At 40.4% G+C, this 14,823-nt stretch overlaps 2 protein-coding genes across 3 annotated transcripts in view; one reads left to right on the top strand and one right to left on the bottom strand.

Moving 5' to 3' along the window:
- The window catches only part of LOC101858508 (cytochrome c-type heme lyase), a 16,983-nt gene extending 13,843 nt beyond the window's left edge, over positions 1 to 3,140 (bottom strand). Inside the window, exon 1 of one of the 2 annotated variants that reach the window (XM_005105884.3) lies at positions 2,968 to 3,140. The gene's annotated coding sequence lies outside the window, so the exon portion shown is untranslated. The remainder of the gene's footprint in view (positions 1 to 2,967) is intronic. The other variant, XM_035971760.1, reaches the window with a different exon arrangement.
- Positions 3,141 to 3,160: 20 nt separating this feature from the next.
- On the top strand, positions 3,161 to 6,198 carry LOC101858296 (histone H2A). Its single transcript, XM_005105883.3, has one exon. The coding sequence runs from the start codon at positions 3,601 to 3,603 to the stop codon at positions 4,012 to 4,014; it is 414 nt and encodes a 137-aa protein (XP_005105940.1). The 5' UTR covers positions 3,161 to 3,600; the 3' UTR covers positions 4,015 to 6,198.
- Positions 6,199 to 14,823: the final 8,625 nt, after the last annotated feature.

Here is a 14,823-nt window from a genome sequence, read left to right as displayed (position 1 = left end):
CTAATTGACCAAAACAAAGATTAAAAATGATGTTAAAACACAAAAGTAAATTAATTTGGTCTTCTACAAAGATGTTAATGCTATTTAACTTTTTGAATCGAGCCGAACTATGCGGGTCGCCATTTTGTTTTGCCCGGAAGTTCTTGCGCTAGGCCTAGCCTACTCCTCTCTCCACTGCCCACAGACAAAATTGCACGCTTTTAGGCTGACAGTAGTAATTGAACATTTGTTCACGGCACAGAATTCTTCAATTCTATTATCACAGTGTGCAATTGTGTGGTTCAGGGTGAACTCTACACTGGTTTGCCTAGGCTATAACGGTGAACGCACACCGAGTGAGAATAGCCAAAAGACTCGCCAGCGCTATTCTATAGAGCTGGCCTTTCTGTAATTATTTTCTTTATTACATCGCACAAAACCGACAGCCGTGGCCTCTTCCCCCAGCAAGCCGAGAGTGTGAGATCGCTAGGCGCAATCTCATTGGACGATTGGTCGACATAATTAACTTTGCCCCTGGCAAGATCAGCTCAACTTAGTCGTTCTCTGTTCATACAAGAATCTAGATCTAATTATACTTGTGATGCAGGTAGGGCCAGTTTAGATAGATCTAGAATCTAGATCAAGTAACTGGATAAAAAAGCTCACGTCTCGACTTATCATTATAATCGAAAAAAAGTTCGTACATGCTGGAAATATTTAGGAACAAGGGTCGGAACGGACGTCATGCTGGACTCAATTCAGATTCCAAGTCCGAATTTAATTTTTCTCTATTAGGAAGTCTGAATAGATCTCAAATCTAGATCTATGATCTAGAGTCTAGATCTAGACTCTAGTCACTTCGTAAAAAGAAATGGCCGGCACTATTTCTCCGAACGTTGGGGAAAATAAAGCTGGGCACTATTTCTCCGAACACTCTGAAATCACACCCTTTCCCGCAAATTTCGGAATTATATAGAGTATAGGCCTACCAAGATTGTTTGTATACAATATATGGTTCAATCGGTCCAAAAAATGTCTGCAGTAAATATTTATATAAAAAACTCCAAACAGTTTTTCGCTACAGATATGAAATGTTGCCTATGAAGGGTGCTGCTCATAAACTTAATGTGTTGTGTTCACTCGTGTGCTGTCTAGATCTAGATCTACGGAGGGTTATTGATAACGACACATAGAACCAGCTTCTGCGTTTGTCGCAGCTGCGACCAATCAATCGTGGCTCGATTTTTTGGCATTTTTTGGTTGGGGAATAAAAGTCAAATTTAAAAAAAAAGAAAGAAACCGAACCTCTTTACTTTTGAAAGAAAGTTCACTTAGCTTCACTTAGTCTCTTTCTCACTTCACTTGTTGTCACCATGTTGATTTGTTGAATACGTCACAGTTACTTTTTTCCTCTTCGACTCTTTGTGGTGTTTTATTTTGTTAGTGTGTAATTTTTTTTCTTGTTATTGTTCTGATGTGTTGTTTTTCTATCATTTTTTTGGGGGGGAAAGGTGGGGGGGGAATGTTGCATAGTGTAACATCATTTAATTTGATGTTCCTACCTTCATTAAATTCTAAATATATATATATATATATACATGTAAGATTTAAATGTTTTATGTTAGAGCGTACGTTCCACCAAAACCGATTACATGTACTGACACTGGCAGGCCCCTTAATGTGTGTGATTCCATAATTTACATGTAATATCCTGTACTTTCAAAAAAAAATTTACGCACTTTTAGGGTTAAAACAGGCAATTTTCTTCAGACAGATTGACACACACCCTTATTTGTTAATATTTGTGGTTGTTTATGGGCTGTTCGACTAATTTTGATTTAATTCTGTTGTGAAACCTTTCTTTTTCCCGTTTTTACACTCATCTAAAAATCTCTAGACTAGCTCTTGAAAATTGAAATAGATATAGACCCAAAAATTTGCTCCTGTGTGTGTGTGTGTGTGTCTATGCATGTGCGTGTGTCTGTGTGTGGTAGTAAGTGTGTAAGTGGAGAGTGAGGAGTGTGTGTGTATTTTTCGGGCTTTATTTCAGCCATTATTCAGTAACAGTTCAAAGTATACAAAAATAGAAACACAGGATCCATACACTCCAGTGCTCATGATGAGTCGTTCCTCTCTTTCAGTTTCACTCATTCATTCAATTCCCATGTCCATGTTCTCTCCCGCGGCTCATCCCCGTCCACATGACTTTCACACCCCACCCCCTCCCTTCAGGCACACACAAAGAAAATCTCACTCATTCCCTTGCACCCTGCGAACCATGGACAATAATATAGGCAAAAACACTGCCTTAGCCACATTCCTTTCATTCGTGAGCTGTGGACCAGGCCAGGAGGGTCGGTGTCGTCGTCTTGTAGTTGCTATCGCCTGTGGATACACTCGTAAATTCTACCTTTCACCCGCTCTGTCACTCACACTGTCTCTCCATCCACAACTCAGCTCATCATATGTTCAAAAGTTGCCCACTGATCATGTTTAGTTAGTGTGTGTATAAGTTTGTGTGTGTACATGTGCATGATGGTGGTGGGTGTGTGGTGGGTTTTACTGAAGGTTGTATGTAGGCGGGCTTGCCATGCGCTGTTCCTTCCCAGACCAGAGGCAGAGGCAGAATGAAAGTTGGCGCCGAACTTTTGCAATAAATAGATCTAGGCAAAAAATCAGGAGACCGGAAGCCGGGAACCGTTCGGAGAAATAAAGATCGACACTATTTCTCCGAACGTTCGGAGAAATAGATCTATATCTAGATCTATATCTATATCTAGATCTAGTCACTTCGAAATGAAATTGCAGTCAGAACGAAAAATGTACGGTATAAAGTCAGTAAAGACTAAAGAAAAGAGTAACTTTGAGTAAGACAAAGTAGATGAGTTCAGTAGAGTAAGAAGACGAAGAGGTACTCACAGTGGATGAGGACAAAAAACAGAGATGAAAAAATCTAGATCTAGAATGTAGATCTACACATAGGCCTACCTGCTTTTAACGGAGAACACAAATTTAGTTAGATACCAAATGACCTGAAACTGAAACTTGTATACACGCTAACGCAATTGAACATAAAGGTTACACAATGTGTACGACCTTCTCCCGGCAGGGTACACTACACCGCCACCTCTGCCATGCTTGCCTGAGGAACCGTTGTTTTGCAAAAATAGTTATTGTGGTAATACAAGATTTTGAAAATAGCTGGAAAAGAAGATTTATCCTCACAGAATCGAAAGTAAAAGTTATTTTATAAAACAATAAATCTTACAAAAAATAAATTATAGTGAATGGTACTATATTTAGTGATAGTTTATCAGTGCTTTATTTTGAAGCAATAAATTCTCCCCAAGAGAAAACTACTCTGCTTGACAAACAAACACTCGCACAGCAGCAACAGCTGTAGGCTACTGTATGAATGGGGAAACGAAATCGTTGGCCTAATGATAGACGGAAGTCAACAATCAACAGACCTCTTCTATCCGCAGTCACTCGTTTGAAATCATTGTGTGCCGCACTGGACACCGAGCTTGAGAGCACATCGACGGTGAGAGGTGAAACTGAAAGTTTTTTTTCAATTTCAGAGATCCTTTGTCGACTAAAGTAAAGCAGGTTCGAAACACCATGTCTGGACGAGGTAAAGGAGGAAAAGCCAAAGCAAAGGCCAAGAGCCGTTCATCAAGGGCTGGACTGCAGTTTCCTGTTGGCAGAATTCATCGTCTTTTGAGGAAAGGCAATTATGCTGAGCGAGTTGGTGCTGGAGCTCCTGTTTATTTGGCTGCTGTACTCGAGTATCTCGCTGCTGAAGTGTTAGAGTTGGCTGGTAATGCTGCTCGTGACAACAAGAAGACCAGAATAATTCCTCGCCATCTTCAACTAGCCATCAGAAATGACGAGGAATTGAACAAGCTGCTTTCTGGTGTCACCATTGCTCAGGGAGGTGTGTTGCCAAACATTCAGGCTGTCCTTCTGCCCAAGAAGTCTGCTGCTGCTACTGCTTCAAAGGCCAAGAAGTCTTCACAATCTCAAGAGTTTTAGTTCAGCCTACAATAGTTTTCAAGGTTAATGGTCCTTTTGGGTTTGAGGGCCACCCCATTTTTTCAGAACATTGCACTCTTCAATCTCAGTAGTTGAACCTTATATTTTGACTTGCCATATTATTTTCTTTTTATTATAATCTTCCTTTGTCTTTCAGCTAACTTTATTGTAATACAGTTTAGTACATGACTATAGCGGCACCCGCTGCAGCGGGACCGTACCAGAATCACCCTTTTTTTGTGGCTATGTAAACTAAATTAACTGTGCTTGGGTTTAACGGAGCAAGGAAAGGCCCAAAGTTGAATATGGCGGGAGCTAGGCCTATGGCGGGAGAGATCGAGCGAGCTCTAGCTGGGGGGAAGGGGGTGGGGAGAAGCTGTAGGTGAGCTCCAAACAGGCATTCATTGGTGTGGCATTGTGGTTGGCCAGTCCAGTGATGAGTGAGGTGGGGCAGGCAGGAGAGAGAGATGGTGTGGAGAGACACGTGAGCCACTCTAAAAGTGATGTGCCATAGCCCTAGCAATCAGAGAAGGGGAGAGTGTGTAGTGTGTGGTTTTTCGGTAATTCCCCTTTGCATTCCTATAGCGGGAACTTGCCTACAGCGGGATTTTTCTTCTGGAACTTAAAGTCCCACTGTTGCCATGTTCTACTGTAATAATAGTAATAACATTTGTTTTGATTCTTATCTTCCATCTCTAGCTCAGTTTCTAACTTCTAAGAAGATCTCCAGCTATAATAATTGCTATATTCCTGTACGTAATTGAACCAGTTGAAGGTGGAATTGTAAGGGAGGAGCTAGAAAAAACCAAACATTTTCAGTTTTAGTCTTAGAATGGAGAATTTAGGGGAAAGGGGCCAGCTTGGTAAGTGGGATCAAGAGTCCGAAACTATGTTCAAAACTACACCTCCCAAATGCTGTCCTAGTATTTCTAGCTGCTCTGATATGACATTGCCATGCATCAGTAGGCCTAGACTTTATATATAGATCTATTACTAATACAAGAGCTCACTGTTTGACATTTGCAGGCTTGCCGACTATCCTGAACTTCCCAGATTTTGCAATCAGGAATTTGAGAAGACATTTTTATTATCATGTGTATTACACTATGCCCATAGCCAGACTCACCTTATATAATTTTGTTCATTTGAATGTAATCTGATATTATAAGAATGGGTGTCCCTGATTGGGGTTTGAAAAAGTTGGCAAGTCTTAGTTTGCTTTGATAATTTACTTTGTTTCCACTCATTGATGTACAATGTAGTATAATGGACTCTGGCAATAGCAGGACTGTTGGGACCAATATGAAATCTAGGGATGGGCATTAGTCGATATTAGCCAATCACGAGTACTGGTACTGACTAAGAAATTCAGTATCGATCGATACCCAGTACTAGTACTGATACCCAGTACTAGTACTGGTTAAGGAAATCATTGGAAAGCAATGGACACAACACTTGTATAGATATATCAAAATATGTTCTCATACTACACTTCTCTTTCTTCGTAGCTGTGAAGACATTTTGAGATTAGCAGAGGTATAAAATGGCTACAACGATTGAATTATGGCGCACGATGTGCCCCGTAAGACGAAATTCATCAAATGAAAGAAAAGCGCAATCTTGAGTGCTGCACCAAATTGCGCCAAAAACTTTCTCTTGAATATCAATTAGGCCTAGGATAACCTGTTCGATAACAAATTTAATTGGATGATTCATCGCGTGTTTAGGTCTAGGCCCACTCGCCAGTTTGAGAAACAATCGTGATTGGATGATTATCGTCAGATGTTTTTGCGTCATACCTCTCGCGTCTGGCATTGTTCTCAGCCTATTCGAATACTGACGAATAGTATTCTCAGACTTCTGACTTCTGACCGAGGAATGACAAGAGGCCTATAGTAAAATTGGCTACAACTGTGCGAGTGTACACCTACTTTAGTACATGTATTATGTATGTAAGAGTAGACAAAAAGTTTTTATCCATCCCATGTTATCTCAGTTACTGTTTAAGGTTTCGAAAGTGAAGGGGCTTCATTCATTTGTCTAAAAGTATCTCCGTATCGAATAGTATTGATTAAGGGACTTCCAATATCGAGTATCAATTAAGTTACGTTTTGAGAACCAGTACAGTGGAATCCTGTTATAGCGAGAGGGAGGGGACCGAAGCAAAAAGTCCGTTATAGCAGGATTCTCGCTATAAGGGATCCAGTAATTAATTCAAGGGAAACTGTAAAGTAAGCCTAATCTATGAGTTTGGTTTTCTGTTTTTCCTTTTGCTATCTCCCCTGGTGATGATTTTGTTTCAACATGACCTCTAGGTCTTACTTGATCAAAAATCGAATCAGGCTTGTTTCTCTAGCGCTAGATCTAGCGATGTGGACTGACAGCTCGGCGTTGGCGATCAGAAAGAAAGGGCTCTGGGCTAACTTGCCTGCTGTGTTTTCCCCCCATCCTACCCCACCCTGTGGTGCATTCTCTCTGCTTGTGCATGTCACACATTCGCTCCATCCATCACAATGCTGTGACCTTTCCATCCCCCCATTGGAGAAGTGAGAGGCATGGCAGGCCTTGATAATCTAAACTGGCCTATCACGCGATGTGTTCTGCTTGTCTGTGCATGCCACACCCTCCCTATTCAGTTGCTCCGGCCTTCATTGTTGACGCACATGGGCTCTCCTATTCTTTGTTTCGCAAGATCAGCAACAAGTTTCTCAACTGGCGAGGTCTTGCATTTATGTATAATTGGCCTATGCCATGTGCACAGCAGCACCAATATTCCGCTATAACCGATTCACAAGTGTGTCTGATAGCGCTATAGAAGTATTTTGTTTACAAAGGTAAAGAGGAGAAAAAAAACGGGGTTTTAGAATAGTGCCTTTATAACAAACTTCTCGTTTTTTCCGGACTCATTATAAGTGAACTCCACTGTACTGGGTACTGGTATTGACTAATGCCCATCCCTAATGAAATCCCCTTTAGCCGGATCCTGTGTTATAGACAGGGATGAAGCTTACATCACACAGTAACTAATGATCAACGAGTAGGATCGCTTTTATAACAACACATGATATATTTTATATCGTCAATTTTTCAGTCTAAAATGTTCTTTTCTTTTTCTGTGGAATTTTTGTCTCATCATTATCTTCCTTTTTCTAACATCTTTATCTCAGTCTCATGGAGGTTGACAAGAAATGATTTGAGATACGCCGGTAATAATTGTAGCCTTCTAATTGCACATATAGCGTTCTCTCCATACAAATGTATCTCCAAACTCTACTGTACAGAGCCTGCAGCATGTTCCATGTATTTGCTTTACTACGACCTTTCGTAATCAGTTACATGTACCACATTTGGGAAAAAGAGCACACATGACATAGATTTGTAGATCTAGTGCCCAGCGCTTACATTTCATTCAATCTTTTTTTCCTGCAACAAGTCTTGTCACCCCACTGGGAAACAATGTGACGATGTGGTGCCAGACCAAGATCATGCTAGCGTAGTGATTGACTGGATTTATATCAACACCAAAGTGCACCCAGCTTTCCCCCCTCCCTCCTCTGCGCACACAGTATGACACATCATAATCATAAAATGTGTACACGTTCAACTTAAGCCCTTCTATTGGGGGTCATATCCAGTTCACCACCATCAATGTTTGCTGTTGTTTTGCTTAAATTATTTTGTTACATTCTGCTTTCTTGTCTGTTTTAGGATTTTGTCGATAGTTGTAGCACTGTTATAGCCGAGCATGTCTGTCTAAATGCCTTCTATACTATAAAACAACTCTTTTACTTAAAAGATTGGACTTAGGAATTTATTATAACCCTGTTATTGCTGGAATCCTTTTATAACCATGGCTGTATAAAATAAATGGGGCCGACTAACTCAACTAACTGTAAACACAATCAATGAATGTAGCTTTTCCCTTGCTTGTACTTTAATTGTAAAGATTCAGGATCCTTTTTTTTCTGGGCTGGCGATATAATCATATCGGAGTTGGGGGGGGGGGGGATTTTTCACTTCTGTCTCATCAGGAAAGTTTCCTTGTAATGTTGATGCCTCACTTATGAAGATAAGCAGTGGTGAGATTTTACACCCACACCAACCGACCATCTGCATCACAAGGGGCTCACGTGAGTTTGCAACAGCTACCCTCAAACTGCACCCCTTCTTCTCTCCATCACTTGGTGTGGTGTTAAGGTTGAAGTGGTGGTACCGAACGTGGGAGTTTTGTTTTAAGTAGGCCTACAGTAGGCTTGAGCTGGCCAAGCTTTTTCCATCTTTGACAAGTCAAAGTCAAAATCTCCAAAGGGAAGGGATTTCTCCGCCTTGTAAAGGTTTCCGCTTTAGACAGATATCTTGCGCTCTTTTAAAAAAAACTCAATTAATTTCTTTTTCAAACACCTGTACTCATCAAGCTCAAGTTGACATCATTTGAATTAGACATAGACAAGAGTCTTGAGGGTTTTTTAAATGCACTGCATATTATTCTAATGCACCTTTTTTTGTTCTTTTAGTTTATACTCAGGGGTGTGTACAAGTAAGAGCTAAATCTTGACGAGAAATTGTGGAGAAATTGGAAAATTTCTCGATTAAAAGGAATAACAAAATTTCTCAATTAAATCAAAGAACGCTTGGGTAGCGGTGTGAGACAAATGCCAGTTTGTTCTTTTGCCTGAAGCACAGCTATTTTTAACAACTGCAAGATCATACATTATATTACAGTGGAACTCGGGTTCAACGAGGTCGCCGGGCCAGACCTAAAATCTCGTTGAATCTGAGTGTTCGTTTTAGCAAACATGAGGTTTTGTGTAGATAATTGCAGGCACTGAGCAAGTAATGTGCAAAGAGAAGTCACAAGTAGTGCCTGAAATGCCTGCATATTATGAGCTGTGTAAAAAAAATGACCAATTCGTTCAAATGCACGCCTGTGTCATCTTGATTGTTTACCAAAAAGTTGTGTTGCTGTGTAGAGCCTAGCATACGACAACTTTTGATTCCATAGACCAGCGCACAATTCATTACGTATATCTACATCAAGACTAGCTTATCATTGTAATAATGATCAGTTGCCGAGGGGGAAAAAAGACTGATGCGTTTGTATCTGCAACGTTCAACGCCGGGACCACTATTGCTCCCCCCCCCCCCCCCTCTCCCCGACACGCATTCAGGCCGCCCATCCGACCCTGACACACGCCAGAGTAGACATGTGCGCGTGCCAACGACGCATGTGTTGGTATGAAAAAAGGCCGCTGATTGGTCGTTTGCAATCGGCTAAGTGAATAATGGTTCACGATGCAGGTGCAATGAATGGTTTCCAGGAATCCGGGAATAGGTAAAGTTCATTTTGGGAGAAAAATTAGCGAAGCCACGTCTGCAGGGGCTGTTCACCCTGGAAGCGACCTCGTTGAATCCGTGCTCGCTAATTTAAGTGTTCGTTAAATCCTGGCTATTTTTATTGATTTTAAAGAAGAAAAAAAAACCCGGGGAATCTATCTCATCTCATTGAATCCGAGTTCTCGTTGAATCCGAGCTCGCTGAATCAGAGTGAGAGTTCCACTGTATTACAATTTATGGGAAAATCAGGACCCGAAAATCGGTTGACTACAGTGGAAACCGTTATTTGACCGGCCCGGTAATAACAAGGATCCAGTAATAACAAGGATTTTCTAAATCCCGTTTTTTTCCTACTCTTTGTCTCTATTAAAAGTTATGGCCAATAACAGGGCCTCTTCGGAGCCCAATCGGTTATAGCAGGGACAAAGGCTCGTTAATAATGTGTAAAAAGTAAATTGATAAAGAGAGAGAGACAGAGAGAGAGAGAGACAGAGAGAGAGAGAGAGAGAGAGTAACAGTGATGAGCAAGCCCACGCAAGCCACGCCACTGTAAGTTGTAAGCACACGCAGCGGGTGAAGCGAGAGAGGGCTGTGGTATGCTGCAGACTTCAATCTAGCCCTAAGCCTTGCTTCATGCACGCATAAAAACCTCTGTTCGTAGTTACTTGTGGCTAGGGAAACTACCCATGAATAAATACAACTGGATTAGTCCGCAAATGCTTACTTCCTTTGCATTTCTGATTTAACAGGGTTCGATATAATAGTCTCTGGTCCCACCATTTCTGTTATATCAGGTTTCCACTGTATTTGCATATTTAGCTATGTGTGGGTGTTCACTATGTTTTGCTATGCATGTTCACTGTGTGTATGCTTGACTGTACATGTAGACACATTTGGAAATCTTGTAAAGAGTTTCGAGTAGCAGTCAAACCCAGTACATGTAGCAGCTCTTAATATTTTATCTTCACTCCAAATGTCAAGGTTCTTTAATCACACTAGCGATTGAAAAACATTGACAGTTGAAGTTAAAAGAAGTTGAAAAATTGTATCCCAATTTTTTTCATTGTACAGTGGAATCCTGTTATAACGAGAGGGAGGGGACTGGTGCGAAATATCCATTATAGCAGGATTCTCATTATTAGGAGTTTGGTGTTCTGTTTACATGTATTTCTTTTTGTTATCTCACCTGATAATGATTTTGTTCAACATGACCTCTAGGTCTTACTTCATCAAAAATCGAATCAGGTTTCTTTCTCTTGTGGAGATGTTGACAGCTCGGCGTTGGCGATCAGAAAGAAAAGGATCTAGGCTAACTGGCCCGCTGTGTCGTTCCCCACCCCACCACACCATGTGGTGCGTTCCGTCTGCCTGCGCTCATTGGGTACACACCTCATCCTGCCCTTTTCACACATTCACTCCATTCATCACAGCTCTGTGACCTCTCCATCTCCGCGTCAGAGAAGTGAGAGGCAAGGAAAGCCTAGACAAGGCTGGCCTATCACGCGATACGTTCTGCTTGTCTGCGCATGCCACATACTCCCTGCTCATTCGTTTCGGCCTTCATTATTGGCACATTGGCTCTCTCATTGTTTGTTTTGCTAGATCACTAAGTTTGTCAACTGGCGAGGTTTTATGCATAATTATAATTGGCTTATGCGCTGTGCACAGCAGCAACAATATTCCGCTATAACCGACTCCCATGTTTGTCTGATTGCGCTATAGCAGTATTTTATTTACAAAGATTAAGAAGGGGAAAAAAGGGGTTTTAGAATAGTGTCTTTATAATAGACTTCTCGTTATTTCAGGACTCATTATTAGTGGACTCCACTGTATTTAATTTTTAAAAAATTTAAAACACATAGACACGGTGAAATTAGTTGGTTTATCATAAATGAGAAGCTTTGCATGTCACACTGATTTCGCTTCATGCGTGCTATCGTTATAAACATTTAAACAGTGGCTAACATTTAAAGAAAAAGTCCTCTGTTGACTGTTGCTTGCTTTCTGAAATGGGCTTGTGTGTATTTTCATTAAACAGATGAACCTGCTTTAAGTCTAATAGTCACATGTCCAAGACAATCACCTTTACATGACTACTTCCCACTTGTGTTTTTTTTAAAATACATTATAATTATGAAACCATACAAAAGGACCAACTGTCTAAGATGACCACTCACCCCTAACAATAGATTAGGTGGTTGTCTTGAGCAAGTCCAACATATTTATTATGTATATATACTCAGTAAGTATTTTAATTTCTATAGAAAAAGTAGAAGGCTGTAACTGTGATGGAGTTATTGTAGCTGCTGTGCAAGAGGAAACCAGACCATTGTGTGGTAGATCTACTTGAGCTGTGATAGAAAGCTGGCATCTTGTCCCAACTGAGTTGTTAGTTTTCTGCGATGGCTGCAAGACTCGATCTGACTATTGCACGCTCACTGTTTTTTTTTACTAGCAAGTGGCTATTCTCCGGCGTCACGTACGGTATAGTTGCACATGTCACTTCTCCACAGCTTTCCATCTCCCCTGTTGGCACGTTTTGGCTATTATTGTTGCAACTGAGTTCAGTGCCAGACGCGCCTTCTTGTAATTCTGGTTGTGACTGAGGGTTGTTGGCGCTTCTGGTGCTGTCACCTTTGACACAGAAATTCCTCATTCTTCCATCGCTGGAGCTTTCATTGAGTAGTGACTGAGTGTCAACCTATGGTGAATCTCATTTTGAAGAAATGTCGACCCAAGGCCATAACGTGCCATCAGGGGAGATCAGATGGAAAGCTGTGGAGAAGTGACATGTGCAACTATATAAATATGTGACGCCACAGAAGAGCCATCGATCTATTGACCGGCGCGAATCTGGAGAATAGTCACATGGTTTTTACTAAGCCGAAAAGAACAAGTTCTATCTACTTACCAAAGCCTCATCAGTCGAGTTCACTAAGGCAGCGCTTTGTACCTCTACTCCTAACTTTGTTGCTATATAATATTTAAATCGAATGTTGTCCATCCAATGACTATTTATGTGTGTGTGTGTTAATGTGTTGTGGGGATGTTGTTATGCCACAGCAAATTTCTCTTTGTGGAGATCACAATAAAATGTTATCTTAATCAATCTGATTTTTTTGTTCTCTTATTTCTGTCAGTGGATACTCTGGTGTGGTTTGCTCCTTCTTTCCTATTCCTATCAAAGATCCATTGTACTTATCTCTCCTCCTTTTTTGTGTTTGTTACTCCCTTGTATTTGTAGCACCTCTAATCTTCTGCATTTTTATGTGACCTAATTGTGTTGCATGTCATAAAACTGGCACTAAAACTTGAAACATTATTTCTGTCAGCCGTGACTGTGACACATTCTTCCAGGATTTCAGACTTTAAAAAAGCAAACTGTGTCTCAGCTGATAAAAGTGATGCAGAATGAATGGAATGCACAATCGTCTTTGTATGGCTGCTGCAAATTTAACTACAATTTCACAAATTTAATAATTAAAAAAATTTTCTCAAGAGAAACTTGTTTCAACCATTTATTTGGTCCTAGGCAAATGAGAAAAATAGAGAATCAGCCTTTGTTTGAATCTGAACTCACATGTATAATTCATTTTAAGTAACACATCTCTGTCTGACTGCCTCAGTGATCTAAATTGTGTCACTGGAGCTGTTTTCAGACTGGCTGCTGAGGTGCACCTGGTAAAAAGTAACTCAAGATTTAAGTATTTGATGCCAATTTCAACACAATTCATATTTATTGGGGCCTGCTTCGACTCTGACTGTCAAGGTCAAACTCAGCCGAGTGGGATACTGACTATGCATTGTATTCCAGCTGACAGATTGAGATGAGATTCAAGAATCAAATTCAATCTTGTTTTTTCTTTTACGTAGGTGATTTTACACCCCAACGACAATTAAGATCATTTAGGAGGCAGGCTCGTGACCCTGCCTATCAGGGCCAACTTGAGCTGAGAGCTACAATATCCCAGCAGGAAGACCGAGACACTCTATACAAATTCACCCCACTCGAAAATTGAACTCGGGTCTCCTGCGTGCGACACCAAAGCACTTAAGCCCTACACCACAGATACTAGTTTGAACTTTTCATATTAGATTATGTTCCTTTTTTTTGGTAAGTGTTTTACGGCGTTCGAAACCGCAGAAGGTCATATGAACGCGCGATTATGTTCCTTACACACAGGCTTGCACGAACAGTTGGTAGATCTATAGTGCCCCAAGTGGCCAGAAACAACATGGTTTACTTTTGGATATTGTGTTACTTTGTACAATTTGTGTGTACCCTTAACAATAATTACCCATAAAGTAATCTTTCATACATAATATAACAAACAGCATTCACTTTTTAGTGACTGTGTGAAAGGCTATTCTACTACTATTATAAATACAGTCGAATTTGCTCTAATGACCACCTGTCCAAGACAACTGCCTGTACAAATGATCATTTCTCAAATTCTCACCTTGAGGTTTTTCTGATCAATTTTTGTATTATATTGGAACTTTTCAAGAGGATCACCTGTCTAAAATGACCAATTTTTCTCATGAACAATGAGTGGTCATCTTGGTCAGGTTCAACTGTATATTATAAAGTCAGGCAAAAGCAGTAACAATAAATTAAAAATGTCCAGCTCTGATTCTTGAAATTATATTAAAAACACTGTGGTAAGAAGAGCAAGAATATTGAAAAATTATAACGGCTGGCGTCACAGCTCTGTCCATGATTAGTTCTGCTGTATTCCTGAAGTTCCTGGTATCCAATAGAGTTTTATTAATTATGATGCACCTTTCAAAACTGTGATTTGTGTAATATAAATAATTCAAAAGATTAAATTTCAGAAATCTAACATCATCTGTCTCTGATATGACCCAGCCAAGCATGTAGAGAGCTTTAAAAACCCCACTCAAACAATCCTTGTTTAACCCTATCCGTACGTCGTGTTTTACTATGGTATCCATACGACGTGGGGAACTCTGTGCCACCACTTTCCAAAGCGGAAATTTACTTGTTAATCCGATCCGTACGCTTTGCATAGCAGTCAGTCAAAATGATTTTTTAAAAAGAAATACTGAAAGTTCAAAGAGATCTTTGTACTAGAAGTATTCTAAAATATGAAAAATACAACCCCGGGGGTACAAAATGACTCCAGGGTGTACGGGGTGTACGGACAGGGTTAAAAACCAAGAACACACTGCTACCACCAGGCAGGGTTATCAACACTGTAACCTAGAACTTAAAAATTGCACATGCTGAACTAATAGCACAGCTGCGCACTCCTGAAGCTATTATTATTATAATAGAAACAATATTAAACTAAAACTGCCATGTGACCTGTCTCTGTCTAAAAATTACCTTGCAAACATTTAGTAGAATTTATGCAATTAAGACCTAAGAGTCTAGTAAATGAACATCATGTATCATTCAGTACCGACAGAAAAAAGGAATGCGAGGCAACGCCAATATGAGATTTGTACAAA

Source organism: Aplysia californica, unplaced genomic scaffold (genome assembly GCF_000002075.1).
Source record: "Aplysia californica isolate F4 #8 unplaced genomic scaffold, AplCal3.0 scaffold00499, whole genome shotgun sequence".
NCBI lineage: Eukaryota > Metazoa > Mollusca > Gastropoda > Aplysiida > Aplysiidae > Aplysia > Aplysia californica.
Note: the sequence above shows the minus strand (reverse complement) of the source record. Positions and strands in the feature narration are given on the sequence as shown.